The sequence below is a fragment of the Neopsephotus bourkii genome, unplaced genomic scaffold, assembly GCF_033783945.1.
Source record: "Neopsephotus bourkii isolate Nb327-2 ecotype Australia unplaced genomic scaffold, CSIRO-AGI_Nbou_v1 NB_2, whole genome shotgun sequence".
In the NCBI taxonomy this organism is placed as follows: Eukaryota; Metazoa; Chordata; class Aves; order Psittaciformes; family Psittacidae; genus Neopsephotus; species Neopsephotus bourkii.
The window spans coordinates 253,329-271,028 of NW_026900519.1; the positions used below are offsets into that span (position 1 = coordinate 253,329).

The following is a 17,700-nucleotide window of genomic DNA, read 5'->3' on the forward strand; positions in this document are numbered from 1 at the left end:
TGGTTGTGGCCCCAGATCTATTAGGCAAGTACCACCTGTACCTCTTTGCTAAAGCATCTTAAAATGTGTTTCATGTGGAGTTTTGCCATCAGGTGCATCCTCTGAGGTTCTGCTTCAGAGGAGATTCCAAAGTGAGCTCCAACAGCAGATGAACAGGGCAGGACTGAGAGAACTGTGATGATAGCATAGCTTAGGCCAAATACCAATCCCCCCCCCAGCAGGGTGAGGAGCCTGGGGCAGCAGCTGATAGAGCTGGAAATAAGTGATTTCCACCAGAAAGGAAGCTGCCATTTGGGTTCCGAGTTTTCATGTAGTGAGTAACTTGCCAGAACAGAACTGACTCAGCTTCTGTGGCGACACTCAAGGGAGGAACGCAGCAGCTCAGATGATGGGACCGGCTGCAGGTAAGTCTTCAAGTGTTTTGGTTTTGCTGAGTTTTACCTGTAGACAAGGGGCTCCAGTTTCCTTCTTCCTTTTAAATTGAAGCTCACAAAGGTAAAATGGGGATAAAGACACACAAGGCAATGTCCCATTGAAGCAGATCCCATTTGTGAATACAGTCAGCATCCTCCTTCACCACGCAGTGACAACCACCTGTCCCAGGCCAAGGAACCAACATTCCAGGTGCTTGACAGATCCACAAAATCCTTGGTGTATCCCAGGACTCTCCAGCGAGAATCATCTGGAATTCTGGTTCTTGTTGCAGCAGGAGCCCTCACCCTGAGCCCAGGTACAGCGGGATCCATCCCTGCTCCCTGTGTGCGACAGCTTCCAAGGCCAGGCTGGTTGCAGGGCTGCTTGCAGGGCGACTGAACGAATCTGTGTTCTGCAGAGCACTGGAAGAAGTAAAATTAAGCTTTATTTCAAAACTCTTCTACTCCAGAAGCAGAGAGATCCCAAAGGCCAAAGGGAACATGCTGGGTCTCTCCCAGGCCTGTGGGTACAGCTTCAGGAAGCAGCACTGGTGGAATGTGCACATCCTGCTCCTGCTGGAGAGCTACAGACACTGACCCACACGTTGTACAAGCCTGACACAACAGTGAGAGCCTCGCTGCAGGGAGCAATTAAAGACACTTGCAGGGACAGACAGTAGAGAGCACACACAAGGGCCACTACAACCCCACTTCTCCCGAGCGGTGTGTACAGCCCAAGCCACTGGCACCATTGCCCTCTCACTGCTGTATGGGATGGAAACGGGTTTACTCGGTGCCAGCTGGGGAGAGGTCAGTAATAGCCATGGTAAAATGGGACATCATTGAGCTCCTGCTGGGGGGATTTCTGGAGAAGTTGGAAAAACTGCATGAAATGAAAGCAGCAAAATAACAGGGAACAACTGTGCTCACCCCACGTGTGCACAGGCAGCACACGGAACACACTGGGCTCACCCCACGTGTGCACAGGCAGCACAGCAACCAGGCCCTAACCTTTTATCACTGTCAGCTTTAGCTCATGGGGGCTCAGGGAGGGTCTGGAGGGGATGGCAGGGGATGAAGTACATGATTGCTGTGTTCTACTGTTCAGTTCCCAGCTGCCAGACTGATGGAGGTGTCCTGTGTGCGGGGGCCTTTTGGGTGTTCACAGTGTAGGAAATGCAATACAAGAGACAACCACTTCTCCAAACTGCATTCTCTATCCATAGCCCAGATTTCACACTGTGTACACAACAGCGATCAATGCTTCTGTGGAAGTTCTTGCTAGTCATTTAAGACCAAGCACGCAGCAGAACAGGAGCTGTGAACCTCGAGCGTTACATCTGCATTCGACAGTCAGGAAGAACTCCAGTTCCCACGTCCTGGTTTTAATCTCTGCTCCATACAAAAGATACTGAAAAGCACAAACTATTAAATAATTTAATATACAAGTGTCGTTAAAAAGCACTGTACATTGTCACAAATGTACATGGAATTTTAGAGCTAGAAAATCAACGAGTTCTGTTCAAATTTACATGATCTTTGACATCCTGTGCTGGGAAGAGGACTCTGCAAGTGCTGGACTCCCCAGGGCCGCAGGCAAATGCTGTTCTGTCCAAGAGCAAAGCCCCAGTGAAGGTCCCAGGGAAACCCCAGCCTCTTCCTCCTGCCATGACAAGTTCAGCCACCACATTTAGCAAAGGTTCCTGTTCCAAACCTGAGCGTGCCCACAGCAGAGGCGAGTTCCCCTCCAGCACTTCCTTCCCTCCCCAGGACGCAGCAGGGATTCCAACTACAAAGAGCCACAGAATTCCCACTGCAAACTGCTCTCCCACAGCACGACCTTCAGCTCTGCAGGGCCCTGAGCAGCAGGATGGGGTGAGGAGCTGCAGGACAAGGCTGGGGGCAGCTCACTGCAAGCTCAAGCCCCAGCTCTCTCGAGATGGAAGGTTTTCCATGGTGCCTTAGAGATGCAGAACCTTTCTGCCCAACGATGTGGAAGCAGTGAACAGCCTCAGCCTAGCTGACAACAGCCACAGGAAGAGAGCACTTGGATCACCTGAGCAGGCCTTGAGCTGAGTTTAAAGCACATCCTTTTCTGTCACTCGTCATTGCCCAGCACTGCCAAGAAAACAGCATTTAGAGGCTTAAAACCAGTTCTTGCAACTCAGTGACTTAAGGAGGGAAGAGCCAAAGAGTTTCCATACACACAAAGAAAGCGGAAAGACTTAAAGACATCCATAGCATCAATACCCCCAGGTAGGATTTACCTGGTCATTCCTGTCCAAACTCCAAGCCCGTGGCAGCAGCTGAGCTTATGGGGCTGTTCTGTCACTAACAGAGGCAGGGACGAACAAGCAGAGTGAGCCAGGGCCACACAACATCACCATTGAGATGGGTTCCCTAACCCTAACCCTAACCCAGTGCTGCAAAGCCAGCAGATCCCATGGGAATTGTGGCTGTCAGCTCCATGACTCAGAGCCATGGAGGGGACAGGAGAGCAGCTGGCACAGAACTGGAGCTCAAGGAGCAAGGATGCAGGACAGGATCCAACTGAGGGTTCTCTCTGTACCTGGTACCTCCAAACCCCATGTGCTGCCACGTCGCGCATTTCCTTCCTATGCTTAACTTCTAAACACTTGGAACAACACTGAAGGTTCTTCCTGCAGACCCAGTAACAGGACTCTCTCCCTACACCAGCACCGAGGTTTTCCCTGATGCAGACTTAACAAGGCCTAAAACGTGCACATCTTATGCAAGAGTAAATGGCTGAGAACAGCAGAGGAAACCTAAAATCCCCTATTTTGGCAACCGGACAAGCACTTATCCCCTTAATATCATTCACTGGTAAAAAGTGATGGGTTTGAATGACAAAAAGCAAGTCTCTGAGACAGGAGACAAGACTCTGAACAATGAACGACCACTGAGCTTGGACTTCATCTTTAAGGTCCATTCCAACCCAAATGCTTCTATGATTCACAGTAGTACTGCTACAGTAAAACTTGTAAAGGTTTCAGGGGGTCAAATGCTTCCTCTCATCAAACATTCTCCTCCTCCCTCAGAGGAAAAAGCCCTACAGAAAGGATTTTTCTGGCACATTCCTTTTCCCTTCCCCTTTGAAGCTGGGAGACAAATATGAAGAGCTACCAAGAGAGAAAAACACCTTTATTCGACCCTAGGAACCTCACGAACTTTACATGGCACTACGACACCTGGCCCAGGTCCCTGCTATGAAGCTGCTGCTGCTTCATGGAATAACAACTCTCCTCCTGGTTTCTGCAGCACAAACTTGGGCCTCGTCTCTCCTGTCCTGAGACAGCAGCAGGAGCGCAGGAAAACAGAGTGAGAACTGACAGAGAACAGCAAAGCAAACACTAAAGAGTTTGGAAACAGGAAGCTTTTGCCAAGGGCAAGCCTGCAGTTTCACCACACGCCTCTGGCTTATGCTGGAGCTGGGGTTTCACCACTGCTTTAACTCTGTACAAGTCATTAAGGCACAGATGCTGCCTTCCCTTGGCGAGGCTGTGCTGAAGGTGCAAACCACTGCTTCCCAACTGCTTGGCCAACACAGGGAGCAGCCAGGAGGCCAAGAACTTGCCTCCTTCCATCCACACCATGGCAAAGAGATGGAGAGAGCTGTGGTTCTGCCTTCCCCCATGCAGGAGTCATGGCAGTGCAGGGAGATCCAAGGCAGACCATCACAGGGATGAAGTGGTGGCACACTGTCACACACTCAGAATGTAGAACCTGCTCCTCTGACACCAACATAGGGCCGGAGGCCATCCTGAGGACACCAACACCCCCAAAACTGCAAACAGCATCAGAGCTCAGAGCTCCCCATCCCATTCTTACCTTCACTGCGAGGCTACCACCAGCACTGGCAACGACTTGCACCCAGTGAGAAGAATATTACCCTCAGAAACTAAATGCAGATCTTTAGTGCACTCTACAATCAACTCACGATTTAACCCAGTTCTTCCCAGGAGTGGAAGGGTGCAGATTCCTGCATCATACTCCAGGGAAGGTTTTCTATTTAGGCTACAAGTGGTATTAAAACTGAGTCCTCTTCATTTCCTGTGACGGCTTTTAAAAGTTAAGATATCTAAGAACTTAAGGAACAAGTGTCCTTGGGACTAAATCTTATTTCTCAGTAAGAGGAAAGCAGATTAAAACCAGTAGGTATATACACACTAGCTGTATATTCACACACATTATGTAAAAGCAGCTTAAAATGCCCTTCTCACTTTGCAAGTCTATGAAATGTACTTTGTTGTCTTTATGCAATCTGGTTCCTACAAGGCCCTCACTAGAAGAGGAATTTGCTGCCTTTTCTTTGAAGAAAAGATTTTGCATCAATTTTTGCTCTTTTTTTTTTTTTTTTGGCATTTCTTGGTGGCTTTTCCTTTGCTTTTTAAACACATTGTCCTGGTGTCAGTTACTGTGTTTCACAGGAGACTGGCCAGGCTGGTGGTGGGTCCGTTCTGGGCCTGGAACTGTACAGGAGGTGGTCCATCTGTCCACTGCAAGACAACAAAGAGCATGAAAATCCTACAGCCACTGCCTGGGGAGGGAGCAGGCCAGGCCAGAGCCCTCCACTGCCTGCAGGTAATGAGAGACTTCAGCTGGAGAAGCTGATGATCAGGTTTGACTTTGTTTTTAGAGCTCCCATCCCAGAGTGTTTCTTTGGGAGCCACTCCACATGCCCCTCATTCCAAACCTCCCATGCTGAATCCAGGGCCAGAGGTGATGGAGTGAAAGCATTTCCTGCTCTTACAGGTAGAGATGACTCGTGCCCGTAAGAAGCACCCTCATTCCTACATATCTCAGGGTCCCTCTGCAGGCAAAGCCGACATGCAGCATCTTCCTACTGGCCTTTCCACCCGCTTTCTTCTCCCCAGAAGACACCAACTTCCTCCCATCTCTCATAACTGGACATGATTTCAGTTCATACCAGTAAACTGCCTTATGCCATTGCCCAGTTGGAAACCATTCTGTATTTTAAAACCAGTGTTACAGACGTTTCTGTCAGGAAGGAATTCAATAGTTGAAATGCAAAGAATCCTTAAGGCAGTGGCTTTGCAGACATCTCATGGTGTTAACTGGAAATCCAGATTTAGAGAGAACTCGAAAAAGCCAAAACCCCGACTCAGAATGCTGAAGTAGCAGCAGGAAGTGTACTTTCAGCAGCACACAACAAAGCATTCCCCAGCACAGAGTGGATCACCTGAACACCAAACCTAAACCTGAGAACACACTAAGTGCCTTTCAGAAGCAGTAGCTGTCACCAAAATGAAGTGGCTACCTGCTACAAAAGGCATTAAAAACCATATATACAAGTCCTGGTGTATCAAGGAAACACTAGTAAGAAACAAAGACTTTCCCCACCAAATACCTTTATAACAATGCCCTAACTGCGCCACACTTCCTCTTTCTGTTCTCACTCCTCTTGAAGAACTAGGAAGCAGGCTGAATTTTGGCAATTCAGAAGCATGCTCCGCAGGGGAAAGGGACAGGAAAAGCAAGCAAAGGGGGTTGTTCTGCCTCCAGACTGCTCCCAGCTACCAGAGGAAGCTTGCTTACCGTGATGAGGTTGTGCTCAGGAAGGCTGCATGCCTCAATGTGGTCCTGCAGGAGCTGCTGGGAGAAGTTCTGGTGCATCTGTGCTGCCTCATGGGCATCCATGGCATTCCCACAGGCCTTGTTCAGGTCTGGAAGACAGGAGCAGCGTGTTTTTACCTCGAAACACCCGCCTCCAACTGGCCTCCTCTGGTCAGAGGAGGCTCTTCGCTCTCGTTGATGATTCAATCATATCCTCAAGTCAGATCAGATGAAAACCTCCACGGGAAGCAGAGGAACCTGGAGCCTGCCTTTTTTGATGCTATTTTAGCTTCCAACTATTAAATAATATCATTTGAGGAGCTCCAGAAGGAGGCAGCAAACTCCTCACCCCAATAAAAACCCAAGCGCAGCTCGCATTTGGCTGTTTAGCTTCCAGCCCCATCTAGCGGGGACGGGACAGACTCGCAGCTTTCCCTCTGCAGCTCCACTTCTTTTCCATGCAAATCCTCGCCTTCAGGGAACCGCAGCACCCTCCTGGCTCTGCACACACCGAAAGCTGCTCCTCGTGTCTTGTTCTCTGGGAGGTTTACTCACAGCGATCAGCTCAACCAGGTTTCAGACTGGGAACCTACTAAGGATCAGGCATGTGTTAGGTATCAATGATGAGCAGCACAGCGTGGCTAGGGCTGAGCTGCTGCACTTCCTACGGATGGAAGTGTGGTTGTGTCCTGTTACTCCTCATTAGGCACCTTTTCTTCAAGAGAAGGTAGTTCCAGAGAGGAAGATCTTTGGAAATACCAAAGCAGAAACTGCCTCTCGTTGCTCCCAGGCTACGGATACACCCAGAGGTCCACAGGGTGAGGTTTCAGCCACAGCAGGTTCAAACTGGGCTCTTGGCATGTTTTGTAGAACTACCACTTGGACATGAGTAAGAAAAGTCCTTTCAATTGCCTGGAAGCAGTGTTGTAGCAAAGGAAAGAGCAAAGCAGCAAATAAGCCCTGCCCACAGTGCTCAGAACAGAGCAGGGTGAACGTAGCAGTTTAATACACATTGAAGCTGTGGGCTAGAGTTGCTGCTGTATTTTGTACTGAGAGCAAATCACTTGCAGCATTAATGCTGACAGTCTGCCAAGACACTGGTCAATATTTGAACAAAGCATCCTGGGGCCAGCCTGGATCACAGGAAACAATATTTACATATGAAGTATAGAACCATGGAACTGTTTAGGTTGGAGAAGACCTTTAAGCTCATTGAGTCCAACCATTGTAACAGTCCCTGTTGTTGAATCAAGCTCATAAACAGAAGCAAAGCCTAAGCAAAACCTTTATTCCACCTGGAACTGCAATGAAAAGCAGAGCAGCACCAGTGCCAATGAAGCCCCTTCTCAAGGGACACCCATTCAGGTTTTAGCATCACAAACTGCCATCAAGTGACAGCACGAGAAACCCAGCTGCTGCCAGCATGGGGACACTGGAGCCTTCTCACCCTTGGGTTCCTCCAGCCCCCCAAATCCCCCCAGTATTGACAGCATTGCCAGAGGCACAGAGCAGGGCTGCAGCAGCACTCACTAAGGTGCTGGCAGCACCACAACCCCCAGCCCCAGGCTCTTTGCTGCTCTTCTGGAGTTCAAACCTTCTCCCACCTTACCTCTCAGCAGAGCTGAGGACCAGAGCTGCACAGACATGTCTGGGATCTTGCTGGCAAGCTGCATGGCTGGCACCACCATGTTGTTGCTTTCCTAGGGAAGAGCAGACAGCAAAGTGAAAGGGATAGGAATGATTTGTGTCCCCTCTTGCAAACAGACATGGCCTGGAGATGTTCCATTTGTGACAAAATGTGTGTACTTCAACCACTGCCATGTAACTAACAAGGGAGAGTGCTGAAGGGGACAATAACCCGAACACACTGTATCTAAAGGTGCCTGGAATTCTGCTCTGGCCTAGGCATTGTGCGAGGTAACAGAAACACTTCATACATTCTATGGGGAGAATTAAGAAGCTTGTTCCCAACAATTCCCTCCCAAGCAATCCAGCTGAACCACGGTATTCATCCTTTACTCAGCTCTTTTATTCAAGTGATTTCAGGCATTATAGAAACACACATTTGTAGAAAACCTTTAACTCTGTGCAAGTGTTATTAACCACAGAGCTCTGGAATCATGTACCTCAACAAGCTGCCAACTGTTGGTGGGGCATCACCAAACAAGCATCCTTAAAATAACACTCATTTCACAACAGGTCCTGCTGAGAAGCGACAAGTGGAACGTTAACATGGCAATAGCAGAGACTTACCCTGTGATTCCCCAACACATAGAATATGTGGCCCAGGAGCACGAGGGAACACGCTGTCAGTCGGTTCAGGTCTTCTGCATTTGACATTTTCAATGTCTCTCGCAAGAATCGCCTTAAGCCAGAGCAAAAAGGGAAGTTCAGAGCCTCTCCTTTCCCTCCAGTCTCTAAGAAGCTTTATTAAGAACTAAATGAATCCAATTGGCAAATATTAGCACTCAGGACTAACTGTGTGCTGCAGGTGACCTTAAACAAAGGGCTTCATTCCCAAACCTCACCTTTTATCTAGCAAAACTAAGTGGTAACAGAGTCCTCCTTTGGAAAGCTTTGCTCTGTGCTGCTGCAGAGGGAGCACGAGAGAGATCTAAATCCAAGAGCTCCCTGAAGCTTTCCTCCCAGCTAAAACAGAAGGTGCCCAAACCCCCAGGGAGAAAGAGCTGCACGCTTGCAAGGGAGGCCTCAAGGGGTTTAGTTTGATCTTAACCAGCTGGATTTCGTGTCTCCCTTTTGCTCTCCCACCCTTTCATACTCACTTTGCCTCATTGTATCTTCCTTGGAAGAAGGAGAAGAGACCTCGGATGTAGAAAGCTGCTGCTCGAAGACAGTGAGAGCTACGGATAAAGCAAGGTGTCGGAATCCAGGTGCTGCAGGGGGGTCAATGCAGCACACACCAGATTCCTTGGAATTGCCCAGTAATCCAACCTCCAAATAAAAGATTGCGTTTAGCACATGGGCAGAGCTTCTGCCTTCAAAAGAAGTTCATGATTTTGTTTTCTTTTCAAACAGCCTATTACAAATCCAGTATTAGCATCACCAACACAACAGCAGCATGGAGAGCTTCTGGAATTCTCACCTCACAGGAAAATTATGGTCTGGATTTATCCTTTCCAATAAGCTGTAAAGCTGCAAAGTGGGAAGGAGAATAAAAGGATGATCAGCATTTCTCAGATAGCCAAGCTGAGATACCACAAACACACTCAAGGTTCACTTGCACTGCCTTGGTCATAGCACAGACATACCAATATTAAGAGTTTTCACACCCAGTCTGATCCTAAAAGCAAGTTTTATACAAAATAGGCTTTCCCTGACTTTATAGAACTCTCTAGACAATGTTAGAATTTCCTCAGGAAACTTGTACCTGTCAGAGCTGAGCTGTTCAAGAGCCCCACGAACGCTTCATCAGGTTTGCTCTTGAATTTAAACCAGAAATCAACTAAGAAACTCAGAGTATTTCATTCTTAGCTTTGCTCCCTAAGGGGTTCTGTGTGTTTGGTGAAGAATCAAAGCATCATTCACAGCCTCTTCACAAGAAACATGCAAGTGTGTCTCTGAGAACTGCTGAGGGATGAGGCAGCTGGAGCACGGTGTTACTGCGGCTGCAGGCACAGCACTGAAGCACCACAGCACATTCCTGTTCCTGGCTGTTTGTTCAGCCTTGCTGGGGTTTGTGTCATCTCATAAACCCCCTGCACAGATGGAAGCTGAAGCAAAGAGGCTGAATGAGGCAAGGGGAGTCCCTGAAGCAGGAGCTGCCTGGCTGGACAAGGCACTGCTCTGCAATGTGCTCAGAGGAAAAGCTAATCCCAGCAGAGCAGCAGCAACCTCCATGGAAGTGCTGGTGTTTAGAACAGGAGTCAGGAAGCAGCTCACCTCTTGGTGCCGGTTGCCTTCCCTGATGTACACACTGGCTAAGTTGGTCACAATAAATGCCCACAGTTCTTGATGTGTAGTGAGCTAAAATGAACAAGATACCAACAGCACAGTTAAAGCCTTCAGCATCTCACTCAGAATTTACTCACCCATCTAAAACACAGGTTTGGTGGCTGATATTTTGAGCTGAATTTCTATTTGCACAGAAAAAAACCCCAAACTAATGCAGCTGAGACAGTCTCCAGGTTTCCCTTCCAGCCTCAACTGCTCAGTGACCCCCCCGATTGCAGCATCCCTAAGGAAATCATTTGGGAAGAACATCTTACCCTCAGTGCTGTAGTAAACTGTGCTTCTGCGTTGTCCATGCAGTTCACAGAGATGCAGTAGAGCCCCTGCAGAAGACACGGTGTTTCTAAGGTAACACAAGAATGCAAAAAGGAAAGGCCCCCACAAAGAAACAGAAACCCCAGGGGTTAACAGGAATAAAGGTAACCAACGGGTCTTAGTTTTGTCTGGATCTGGGAAAAAATACACAAAGTCCTTCAAACTGGCGTATTCTTGTAACCTTCCCCCCTCCATTTAGCCAAGAAACCCCCCATTTCCTGTAATACTCAAACATAAGTTCTCCCCCTTACACAGTTCCCACAGCATACCGTCTCATATGTGCACAGTATAGCCCTCGTGTATTCACCTTCTATGCTTACTATCATGCTACACATCACTCAGTTAAAGAAGGGATTTAAGCCTTTGATAGGCTTCAACAACTCAGCTGTCAGTCCCCAAAGCAGGACTGGCCAAGGCAGCCCCACTGCTCAGCAGGAGCTCTCAAGGGCTGCATCACCACGGGCTCAGTTCCTGGTCAGGAGTCTTGGGTAGGGTCTTCAGAGAGTCAAGAGTTTACCACTGCTCACAGGCACTCACCAAGAGGGTGTGCAGCTGGGCAGCGTGGTTGGAGAACAGCCTGGGCGACTGCTGGCAGAGCTGGCACACTTGGGAAATCTGGTAGCAGAAAAAGAAGTATTTAAGATACTTTTCTTTATCCCATTTGATGTCCCAAATCCATCTGCTTGTGTCACAGGATGTGGCAGGGATCAGTTCAAGACTTCGGTCATGCTCCTGGGCCCAGGCACATGCTGCTCCACTCGTGTTCCACCAGATTCTTTGCTTTGCAGCAGCTCCACCATACGGTGGCTCCACTTGCAAAGCCAGGCACAGATCTCTGCTGCCATGCTGGGAATGGGAGTTGGAACACAACAGGAATAAAGGTCTTTCATAGGGTAGGAGCTTCATGAGCCAGAACCAACGACTATTCTTTTAGCAGATGAATTTCCCCCACTCTGCAAGTGCACTCAAGAGGGAGCTGACACAGAGACTGAGGTGATCCAGCAGCATGTCCTCAAAGTAAGGGATGCATAACCAGGATTTTACAATCCCAGCAAAGCAGCACAGTTCCATCTAGCATTAAAGAACACTCTTCCTTCCCCCACACTATGCGAGAGGAGGAAAGGAACAGAAAGGCAGGGAACCTTCAAAGCTCAGAAATACTTGGAAAGAACAGGAGCACAAAGAGCTAAGGGAAAAGATACCAGAGTCAGACTGCAAGGTACGATCAGGAAGCTGGAGGCACCCACCACTGTTGACTCCATAAGCAACTCCAAATGCTCTTAAAGGGGTTATTTAAGAGGAGCCTAATTCCATGGCTTCAGAGTCACAAAAGCCAGAGCATCGTCATGCCTGAAAGTACCTGTCAGTTTAACACTGCTGGAATCCCCGTCTGAGCCCAAGTATCCTCCTCAACACCGAAATTCCCATGGTTTACAAGCTATCACAGCTTCTATCCACAACCAGGGCAAGGCTGACACCCCTTTACCTCCTGCAGTGCTGTGGCTTTGTGTCCCGTGACAAGCCGACACATGATGATGTGTTCCAACAAGATCACTTGGAATGATGACAAGATAGGACTGCAGTCCAACACTGGAAAGGGAACAAAAGGAACTCAGTAAGTGAAATTAAGACAATAGTAACACCTTGTCCAACACCTACAGCAATAAGCCCCCCCAACTTGATTTCTGTAGCCAAAGTAACCACCCAGTTATAAACCAGAGTGAAGTTCTTTGATGGAGCAGACACAGACTGACAGTGCTGTCCCAGAGGGCTAAATAAAGTTGCTGTGATCTTGTTTTAATTTAAATTAGCAACAAGAAATGGAATCTTGCAGAATTATAACCCTTATCCTTACTTTTTAGCTTCTCTAGCTGCATGAGTGCTTTGTCCGTGTACTTCTGAGCCTTCTCCAGGTACCCTGCTTGCATGGAATGCATCACTGTCACCTGCCAGAAAACACAGGAGAGGTTACCAGGAATGATCTTTGCAAAGGTCTGGGAAGTTCCCACAAGTCCTCAGCCACCAGCTGTTTAAACTCACTTAAAAGTGACACATTTCAGCTTATAATCACACCCAAGAAGCAGCAGGACTAGTTACAGGAATCTGAAGTCAAGATTGCCACTGTGGTGGTAAAAATAAGCCAAAACAGCTCCACCTCATCCAAATCAATAACCTGATTCTATGATTTGGATTTGAACAAAGGTCCGTTTCAATTGCCAGGCTTCTCACACAGTGTCTTCAAGCACTGAGAGCGACAGTCTCTGAGATACCGTGGCAAAATCAAACTGCCAGTGGAACATACAGCAGTGCATGGTCTGGACCTTACACTGGCTCCAAGCAATCCCAAACCAATCCCTCATTACTGATAACATACATTAACTAAGGAAAATGCTCCTCACCAAGTAGACCAGCACACACATGTGCTCTTTGGGCAGCCAGTGAAAGAGGTCAGCAGGGTTGCTGGGTAGGATCTCATCGTCGTGCAGTGTGGAGATGGTCTGGATGCACTGCTGCAGCTGCTTCAGGCACGGCTTCACACTCTTCACCTGCAGGACAGGAGCCACATCACGGGTACCTGCTGCAGCCCCCAGGTTTCAGAGCTTCCTTGCTTGGGAAAACTTGCCAGGCAATAAATAACCCCCAAATTCAGGAAATGAGACCATGCATAAGTCACACCAGTGCCTACTTCCAGGATTAACAAGCAGCATAGAATCGTAGAATAGTTTGGGTTGGAAAGAACCTTAAGATCATCTAGTTCCAACCCCCTGCCATGGGGAGGGACACCTCATCCTAGACCATGTCACCCAAATCAGCCCTTCATATTTGCCCATCAACCCACAGACACTCAAAAAGTCCTTCAAATTCAGACACAAAGGCTGTTATCTCCACCAACATCCCATGGAAGTGAAAGCAGCCATCGTGGCTCTAAGTGGATCACAGTACTTTTCCTCCAGGAAGAAGAAAAGAATGCCATTGCTTTCCTCCTCATTCCATCCCCCCAAACCAGCTCAGTTACTCCTGGGGCAGTATTTGTGCCCTAGTTTTCCCAATGGAACTGGAAGAAGCACAACTCCCAGGTACCTGCCCAGCGTCCAGGTAATGTGTGACCTGTAGCACTAGGAAGAAGACCCGTAATGACTCTTTCTGTATGGGGTTTCCTTGCCAGTTTTCAACTATCTGTCCACAAAGGGTAAGGAGAGGGTGCACCTCCTGCAGCTTCCGTTCCATTAGAAGGAGCTGTAAAATTGAACAGGAAAAAAGAAATCATTCTTTTTGTGCTAAATGGCTTAAACACTTGAAGAACCACAGCAGAGCCCTGGGTGCATCGGTCTCCTGAAGACAAAACCAGACTCAAAGCCATCTTGTTGCAACAGCACCAGCCTTTTCACATGGCCAGCTCCCTTCACCTCGAATTACAAGGGCTCCAGGGACCAGCTGCAGTTGTTCTTTCTCCCTGCAGAAAAGTCTTTGTCATCACGAAGGAGAAAAGCAAATAAAAGACAAAGCTATTCACAAGAACCTCCCCAGAATCCCGCAAACTTCAGGCTTATCCCAGAGGTATTTTAATACTGGGCTTGCTCACATGGACAAAACAGAATAGCTAAAGCACATATAAGCATGCAAATACCTTAAAACAAATGGTCTCTCACCATTCTGTAGCTCTGTGCATTAGGTGAGTTAAATAAGTAAATAGTCCATCCAACTTACCATGCCCTTGCTTAGCAGGAACAGTGCTCTGAAATGAAACGGAACATCAAACTCAATAGAAACAGTTCCTCAAACCACAACTGTCCATAGAAAGCCTGAGGAAAACCCCAGAAATCTGCCATTCTCCCCCTCAGATGCAACGGACAAAAGAGCATTGAGGAACCTGCCCCAGAAAGCAGGTTCAAAAGCAAGATGGAACAGTTCGATCACAGCCAGTACCCCCCTCCCCAAGTAATCACATCTCTGAATAAAACCTCAATATCTCCACATTAAAAAACAGAAAGCACAAACCCCTGGAGCTCACCTGGTGTACTCGGAGCCCACCACCCGGGCGTACTCTGCTCCCACGCCGAGGAGGTCACACGCAGATACTAAGTCTTTTTCAAGTGTGTGTAGTTGCTGAAATGAAGAAAGGCCATAAGGGACCAGCATGCTCCTTGGAACCCCATGAGCAATGGCTACAAATGTAGCTCCTCCTGTGCTTTACACCCAAGGGGCACTGAACTGCTACTTTGTGAATGTATGATCTGATCTTAGGGGCCTTTTCCAGGAACACCTGGTAGTCTCCAAAAGGAAAAGGCTGTAACATAGAATCATGGAATCAACCAGGCTGGAAAAGAACTTTTAAGGTCATCAAGTACAACCATTACCCCAGGCCAAAGAAAATGCCTCAGCCCCGTTTCATACCACACAGAGCTGTTGTAATTCATTATAATCATGTGCAGGTCAGAGCCAAAGAGCTCCAACACAACTGGGGACTGTTCCACTGGAACAACGGAGGGTGTTTTCCAGCAGGAAGAAGAGCAGAGAAAGGCTGAGGGTGAGGCTGATGCCACAGCACCTCCCACCCCTCCTGCCTGCCAACTTCTTTCCTTGCTCCAAACTCGGGTAGGAGCCACAGGGCTGTGCAAGAGGCACCAAGGCCTCTGCGGTCAAGCAAAGGCCTGAGAGGAAACAGCACCCAGAATATAGCAAAGAACGTGAAGCCTCAAGGAAGGACCCTCTCTTGGAGGAAGGTACTGAGAAAACCACTTGAGCTTCCTCTGAGTACCCAGACAAAGCAAGCATTTGTCCTTTAATCAATAGGAAAAAGACAGGATTCACTGTTCCTAAGCTATACAAAGGAGCTTGGCAATTCATTTTCAGACTTGGCCTGCTTAAGCTCCTCAGGAAGGGGGAAAAGCCAAGTCCAGGTGACTACTAAGACAGTCTTCAAAGATCAGATCGGTTCCTAACCCACCCTCCACTGGAAAGAGCAGTTAACCCCCTCAACTGCTGTGTTAAACACCTTGAGGCTCCTTAGGAGCAGAGAAGAGGCATAACCTGGAAAAACAGGGCTTGTTCTTCAGGAGTCATCTGCTGTTCCTGCTGCTCAGTTAACTCAGGATGTGCTTCCCACCCAGAGCACTGAAGCACTTGGGAAAAGCAGCACTTTGAAGAGCAGTTGCACAGCTGAGGACTGGAAGAAGCATTAAACCCCCCAAATCCCAACAGGCGCCAGTTTGCTCCTACAGGTGAAGACAGTCCAACCTGTGCAGCTGAAGCCACGCTCAGAGCACGTTACAGAACAGGAAGAGTAACATTGCTCAGAGGCCTCTGCACCAGCTGCTCTCCTCATCCCATCCCTGCCCACTAATTACCTTGAACATAATCAAACGCACACTCCAGGTTGGCAAACTCCAATTCCAACAGGTTTTAAGGGAACATTTGTCCTTCCTGCAAGCCATAAGGTGGATTTGATTTTGCTCCACCTCCAAACCCCTGTGTTCTAGTGCCCACGGGGTGATCCTTGCTGCCTTCTCCCCTCATCTGCCTTCAGCAAGTAAAAAGTGACCTAGATCCAATCTGGAGCCCACTAATATGTCATTTTTCTGTCTCTCCTAGCAACAGGGAGGTGCTGAGGGCATCCAAGCTCTTTTTAAGGGGAATATGGCTATTTCCTAGCCCTTTTTCCCCAGTCCCAGTGCTACAGTAACAGCTCCATCACTCTACACCACTTACTGCAAGCTGAAAAAGCAATCTGCAGTGCCAGTATGGGGTCTGCTGGGAGATCTGGATGGCTTTCCTCAACAGAGGTTTTGCTGTATCCACTGAATTCTGAAACAGAAACACAACACCCCCCAGTCAACACAAACCCAGGCTGCTGGGAATGTCCTCACTGACAACAGCAACTTCCCAACTCGTTGCATTCTGTGCTGATCCTTAAGATGTGAAAAGGAAGAAAGCCCACGTATGTAAGATGCATTTACACTGGCCCCAAAGCATGTTCAAAGGACTTCTCTATTTAACAGCTCCGGCCATTATTCTGACCTGGGCTTTCTCCCTGCATGGGAGAGCAAAGGCAAACACTTGCTTTAATGGAAGTAAAGACACATAAAAGCTTTTCCAGAGAAAAAAAGTATAAAAATAGCCTGAGAACACAGCAAAAGCCTGAGAAAACCGTTTACCTTCCCCCTCCCCAAAGGAGCCTTTGTCTAAATAAGGGCTAAAGAAACCCTCTGCCCAAGGAAACTTCCTCTGCGGTGCAGTGCAATTCCAGCAGCAACTTTCACAATCAGAAAGACCACAGCTTCAGCTTCAGGTTCACACTTTGGGGCTCAAGTCTGTTCCCCATAGCTGAGTAAACCCTACTACTACCAGCAACACGCTAACTCCGAGCCCAAAGACAGCTTCGACAACGGCCCTGCAGGCCCAGGACAGCCGAGAGCACCACTCACCTCCTGACAGTAGAGCTCGGACAGAAGGCTGGCTGCCTCAAACTTAACATCTTCAAACTGCGGGATCTGGCAGTGGCAGAGTTAAGTGAATATGAAACACAGCCTGGAAAACACCACCAGCCCAACGGCCACAACAACCCCGCAGCTGAATGCATGCGTGAGGAAGGCAGCACCCGGCTGGGAAGGAGGTGAAACCAGCAGCCGGCTCCCCATGCCGAGGGCCAGGCACTGGGGTGATGCGGGCTGCTGCAGGGAGAGCGGCCAGGAAAAGGATACCTGCTGCGATATCAACCACTGCAAGAGAAGACAGCGGGTTAGTCTGCACCCCCCGCGGGCCGGCCCCGCTGACAGGGCCCCTCCGCGGCCGCCCCCCCGGCCCCGGGCTCACCGCCTTCTCCAGGTGCCCGCGGGCCTGGTCGCCGTTGCGGGTGTGGTGGTAGAGGACAGAGCCGAGCTGGAGGTGGGTGCGGGCCTCCATGCGGGCGGGGGGCTTGCGGGGCAGCACGGCCTGCAGGCAGTGCACGCACAGCCGCACCTTGGGGGGGCTGGACGTGCGGAAGTGTTCGGCCAGGCCCAGCAGCGCCAGGTACCACGACTCGCCGCCGGCCGCGCCGCCGCCGCCCGACCCCGAACCCGGTGCGGGCCCAGCACCGCCGGCGCCGCCGCCGCCACTACCTCCGCCTCCTCCTCCTCCGGCGGCCCCCCCACCGCCACCTCCGCCGCCGCCCGCCTCCCCGGAGCCCGCCGCGCCTCCTGCCGCTGGCTGCGGCTGCTGCTGAGGCGGCGGCTGCTGCTGAGGGGCCGCCGCGCCCGCCGCCACCGCCGCCATCTCAGGGCCGCCGCGACAACACGGGCGGGAGGGGAGGGGCGGGGGTGAAGAGCGGTGCGCGGGGGCCGCTGGGACATGGAGTCCGCCCCGCCGGGAAATGGCGTAGCGCGCAAAGCCTCATGGGAGTTGTAGTCAGACCCGCGGCGTCAGAGAG

The 17,700-nt window shown here is 49.6% G+C and overlaps 1 protein-coding gene across 1 annotated transcript; it reads right to left on the reverse strand.

Annotated features, from left to right (window-relative positions):
- Positions 1–4,534: 4,534 nt before the first annotated feature.
- On the reverse strand, positions 4,535–17,561 carry MAU2 (MAU2 sister chromatid cohesion factor). Its single transcript, XM_061347558.1, has 19 exons — positions 17,106–17,561; positions 16,994–17,011; positions 16,718–16,783; positions 16,002–16,097; positions 14,305–14,399; positions 14,001–14,028; positions 13,374–13,529; positions 12,692–12,838; positions 12,148–12,238; positions 11,779–11,882; positions 10,830–10,907; positions 10,235–10,300; positions 9,909–9,992; positions 9,112–9,161; positions 8,792–8,869; positions 8,262–8,373; positions 7,618–7,708; positions 5,991–6,118; positions 4,535–4,930 (listed from the first exon to the last, which is right to left on the reverse strand). The coding sequence occupies exons 1-19, from the start codon at positions 17,544–17,546 to the stop codon at positions 4,856–4,858; spliced, it is 2,004 nt and encodes a 667-aa protein (XP_061203542.1). The 5' UTR covers positions 17,547–17,561; the 3' UTR covers positions 4,535–4,855.
- Positions 17,562–17,700: the final 139 nt, after the last annotated feature.